This window comes from Pinus tabuliformis, chromosome 8 (assembly GCF_031772625.1).
Source record: "Pinus tabuliformis cultivar Carrire ecotype Pingquan chromosome 8, CPIR1, whole genome shotgun sequence".
Lineage (NCBI taxonomy): Eukaryota > Viridiplantae > Streptophyta > Pinopsida > Pinales > Pinaceae > Pinus > Pinus tabuliformis.
The window spans coordinates 302,189,799-302,194,767 of record NC_142294.1 but is presented as its reverse complement, the minus strand read 5'-3'; the positions used below and the strand labels follow the sequence as shown (position 1 = coordinate 302,194,767).

The following is a 4,969-nucleotide window of genomic DNA, read 5'->3' as shown; positions in this document are numbered from 1 at the left end:
AAATCCTCTGCTACACAACGCCCTTTTTGGGATAATCTGCATTCACAGTTTTCTAATCCATGAGTGCATGCTTGCCTGTTCGATACCTGTTCACCATTAGAAACATGGGAATACAGGTAACCTGATGAGTGCATGCTTGCCAGATGTGATGCGCGGCGAGGATAATGAATCAGTAAATATCTTTTACTGCCAGATGTCAAACACAAAAGCATATAACAGATGTCAAGCAGAGAAACAAAGTGTAGACGAAAAGCTCACTCAAAGGAAGGCCTATCGGCCTAATAACCCATTATAGAATCAATGCAAATTTTTTAATATAACATTCATATTAGGGAGCATCAGAAACTAGATTAAAGGCTCACCCTGAGAGCTTCCGTGCCAAGTACAGCAGTGGCTTCTCAAATTTGTAGTTACTTTTTGCAAATATCTCATAGTACTGAAGATTCTTCTTTCTATGAAAAGTAACTTGCTTAGCTTTCACTTGCCTATTATTCACATCAACCTTGTTTCCACAAAGAACAATAGGAATGTTCTCACACACCCTGAAATTCACAAAGATATTTAGCTAATCGGTTCAGGCAGGTGTGCCACCACACAATTAAGGAACCTTCATTTCTACTTAGAGATCCAAACCCTCTACAAAAGAGATACCTGCAAAGATCTCTGTGCCACGTTGGGACATTCTTGTAAGTCAATCGTGCAGTAACATCAAACATGACAACTTCACATTGCCCATGAATACTGCAACAAACAAAATCCCAATCAGTGAATAAGAAGGAAACAAATAAATAGAAGTGGAAAAACACGGAACCCTCGCCAATTCAATTAGGAAAATGCCAACAGAAACAAGAAAAGCAAACTATAATTGATCAAAACAACCAATAATAGAGTCTGTCTACAAATTCAAAATTAGACTAAATTAAAATTCAAATAAATATAAGTGGAAAAATACAGAACCCTCGCCAATTCAACGAGGAAAATGCCAACAAAAGCAGAAAAAGAAAACCAGTATTGATCAAAACAACCAATAACACAGTCTCTCTATAAATTCAAAATTAAATTAAATTAAAATTCTAAATGAAGAGACATAAACGAGTAAAACAAAGTGCTGATAAAAAGGAACCAAAAAAGGACTCATAGTTGCTCCATTGTCATTGATATTGAGGTTAAAAGGTGTTGCTATTGAGCCCACACTACATACATATAAACACGGGAAAATAGAATTGATAAGTCAAAAGTTCTCTTGGGATCGATCCAAGTTTAAATCCATGTATGACCTTTCTAAACAAAAAGTTGAAAAGGCACCCCGAAAGCTCAAATGTATAGTGCTCCAACCAACAGGTGTCTACTACACCTGCAGAGGATGGCAAAAAACACTACTTTCGTAAAGTCCCAAGAGACCTGATTTCAAGTGAAAATCAAAATCAGTCTGGCAAAATACAGAAATGGGAAAATAATCAAACCAATTATTGATGTACCTTAACCACATTTTGTCATTAAACCTTACCCAACTGAGCTATAAAGTTGGGTTAGCATTTCATCCTTGGCTTTCTCAACATGACAAAGCACCGCAGCCTGCAAATCATCAAATCATCAATTCAAGTATCATGGACTGAATAAACACTGAGATTCTGTATGGTTGTATTGTGTGCTCATCCACATGGATTTCTTACTTTGGGAACATTTGTAGCAAGACTATTCAGAACAACTTCCACATAACCACAGACTTCTTGAGCCATCATTCTGAGCTCCTCCTCCAGATCTACAGGCCTTCTTACCATGGTTTCCTAGATTATAAACAAGAAAATCAAACTGAGGTTGACTATTAAGTTGGGAAATAATTTTTCTGTTCTCAACATTGTATATGGTCATGGTATCCTAGGCTAAAATGTGTATTGATTCTTAAATTATTTAATAGCAAACATTTTGATTATGTACGTGTGCAACTTACGATGGAACTTTATGTGCTTCATTGCCTATATGCAAGTGTTTCAATACAAGCTATAGTTGTTCACGATTATACTTTGGGTTACATAAAGTAGTCTTGGCCTCTAGCCAGCTAAATATTTCCTACCCTCTACCTTATATCTATTTATTTTTTAACAGTGGAAATAGTTTGTCTTGAAGATCAACGAAAACTCAAAGGATGTTAGTCATAGTTGAAAGCAAAGACTAGCAATCTACTTTCATTTTCTGCTAAATAGTTCTCTACCAGAGAAACCAAATTTTTTGGTTACCTGTAATTATTCATAAGTTGAACAATTGTCCAGCAGCACAATGCCTACTTATCTGCAATATAATTGTCCAGCAAAAAATAATGTGACTAGCATGCATTTGAATGTAGTTTACTATTTTTTTAACCTTAAATAGACATGTGAGTACTCGATAGTAAATCAAGAAAATTCCATATAACATAATGTAATTCAGTTAATGAAGGCTTCTCACCAGATCATGCCATCATTATGTCAGTGGTTATAATATATACAATGTACAGTTGAGGAGGAACTTCTATTTATGGATATATAACAGTGAACTCAACTCAGCTTGCATTTTATTTGTCTCAAACAACCTATGAAAGGTTTGTTGTAGTATAAAGGGTGCATCTTTATCCAATTCTTTAATTGTCTTTGCAGGTTGACATTGTAATGGGCCAAAGGTTAATGACTCTATCTTCCAGCAAGAATTGGCAAGCAAATGAATTTCACCAATGGCTCCAACATAAAACCAAATTTCAGGAATGGTAGACTAGTACCTTTCTTGCTAGGAATATCCTAAGAGTGGTCCCTTCATGTAGGGGATGTCCCAGCAACATCCAATGAGCAGTTCCCACAAAACTGGAGATGCATCAAATGATATTTGTCGCATTCCTATTCTCATCCCCATTCCATAGAAAATAGGTAAAAAGCATTGGAGAATAGGGATGCCTCAAATATCATTTTAGAATCAAAGTCTATAGAAGGATGTCTCTAGAGGGGCTCAGTACTCTGTTAAATTGTTACATTCCAAGAATATTTAATTATTCTACTTCAGCTTCAGAAGGCTTATTGTAGCGTAACTGCCAGGTAATTTGTCAGAATTACGCCCAAGTTTTACTACTTCAAATGGGAGTCAGAAGTTTGGATTTAAGATGCTACCTTAGCTTTGATAAGCGTTCCATCTCCTGGTTTTACTATAGTTAAAGACGAATCTGTAGATTGTTGAATGGAAACAACTTTAGCATTGAATTTGATCATTCCTGGAGCCAATTCTTTTGCAAGGGTATCCAGAAGCATACTCCTTTGCACGCATCGAACTTCATGATTTCCATTGATGGACAGGAAAAGTACTTAGTATTAAAAAGCATGCAGAAAAAAAGACGACCAAAATAGTTAATGGGATAGAAAGTACATCATGTCACAAATCATAGCATATCTATTTCATGCCCTGCAAAAACTTCTAAACTCAACCACTAAGATAAAATAATGAAATTAAACAACATTTTGAACTGTTAAAAATAGAAGGAACGAAGGCCAAGTACTATGTAATCTACACAGTCCACCAAGTGAAAAGGCTAGCTGCCCTTGAGCTGCATATGTGGCTCCAGGAATATGAGTAACTATCCTGATTGGGATCACCAATACAAAAACAAAAATTATTATTTATTCAACTTATTGACCATTATCTTAAAACAAATGTAAATAACCCAGTAGAATCCAACATAGTTCCATTTAATCTAACATAAGAATGTACAAATCTATCTAATCCATAAGAATTTCAGTTCCATTTAATCTAACCTAAAGATAGTATAAATCTATCTAAACCTCGAAAGTATCACACCTCAATGCTTAAAATTCAGTATTTAAAAAAACTCACAAAAAAAATCTCGGTTCAAGAGTTTATCACCTTAGGTAAAAACAACTAAAAAACTAAAACAATTAAAACTAGCAATTGTCTTAAAAGGTACAAAGAGAGGCCAATAGGATTATTAAATCAGAATTGTTGAATTTTTCTAGAAGAGTTAATTGGTTTGTGGAAAACCTTGTTTTCTTGGACTAGATCATTGTGCAATTACATTTCTTTAGATATTTTGTTTATATCTATATTACAAGGAACACATTGAATGTCTTATTTCATTTCTGCTATCCTTACTAATATCCTTTCCGTGCTTTCCTTAGCAATCTCATGTAGGGAAGCCCCCTTTGAGTTGGAGTAGAGAAACCAGAAGACAAAGGAAGAGCTATTGTGGTGACAATGGCCAACCTTCTTGAGCTACACAAGACTAGCCCATTGATGCTTGGGACTTTACATCATGTGGAGGTGCTATATTTTTTGTAAAATAGAGCATCCCTCACAATCAGTGCTACGCATGCAAATAGTGAATAGGAAAAAGAGAAACCAACCCTTGCTCCATCCAATCTAGAGCAAAGCCCCTAGTCTTAGGGCAAAGAACTAATTTAAAATTCTATATTGAAGTGGTGAAAAGGGGCCTGGAGGTATTTAGAAAATCTACTTAAAAAAACTCAAAAAGAGGAAATATAGGAGGTCATGAAGGATCCCCAAAATGAGAAGGAGCAAGGGCCGGGGCGAAAGGAAGATCTAGTTGAAGAGATTCCCTGTCTAGAAAAAGAAAAGTAAGTAAGAAAAAAAGGGGAAGAGGCAGCTACAAGGACCCTATCTTGTGTGCAAGCTCTCTAACAAAAAGCAGACCCATCCAACTCTCCGAGTCTCCACCACTTACAAGAGGACAAAAGTTGGAGAAGGTGTTGTGGGAAAAAGAAGCGGACAAAAATAAAGCTAGGGGATCTCAATCCCTGCTAGCAAAATATGGCAACACCTTGGGTTCATAGGAAAATGCATAGGTATGTACTATGTTTTTCCAGTGTATTTTAATTTGCAAGAAATTTGTTAAGGAGTTCAAAAGCCTGTGCACTATTAAGCATAGGAAATCAAGAATGAAGGCTAGTTCAACCCATCATCCCAACCCTAACCC

At 35.9% G+C, this 4,969-nt stretch overlaps 1 protein-coding gene across 1 annotated transcript; it reads right to left on the bottom strand.

Annotated features, from left to right (window-relative positions):
* Positions 1–358: 358 nt before the first annotated feature.
* Positions 359–1,781, bottom strand: LOC149235324 (GTP-binding nuclear protein Ran1B-like). Its single transcript, XM_089368516.1, has 4 exons — positions 1,674–1,781; positions 1,508–1,575; positions 652–741; positions 359–542 (listed from the first exon to the last, which is right to left on the bottom strand). Exons 1-4 carry the CDS (start codon positions 1,779–1,781, stop codon positions 359–361), a joined length of 450 nt encoding a protein of 149 aa, XP_089224642.1.
* Positions 1,782–4,969: the final 3,188 nt, after the last annotated feature.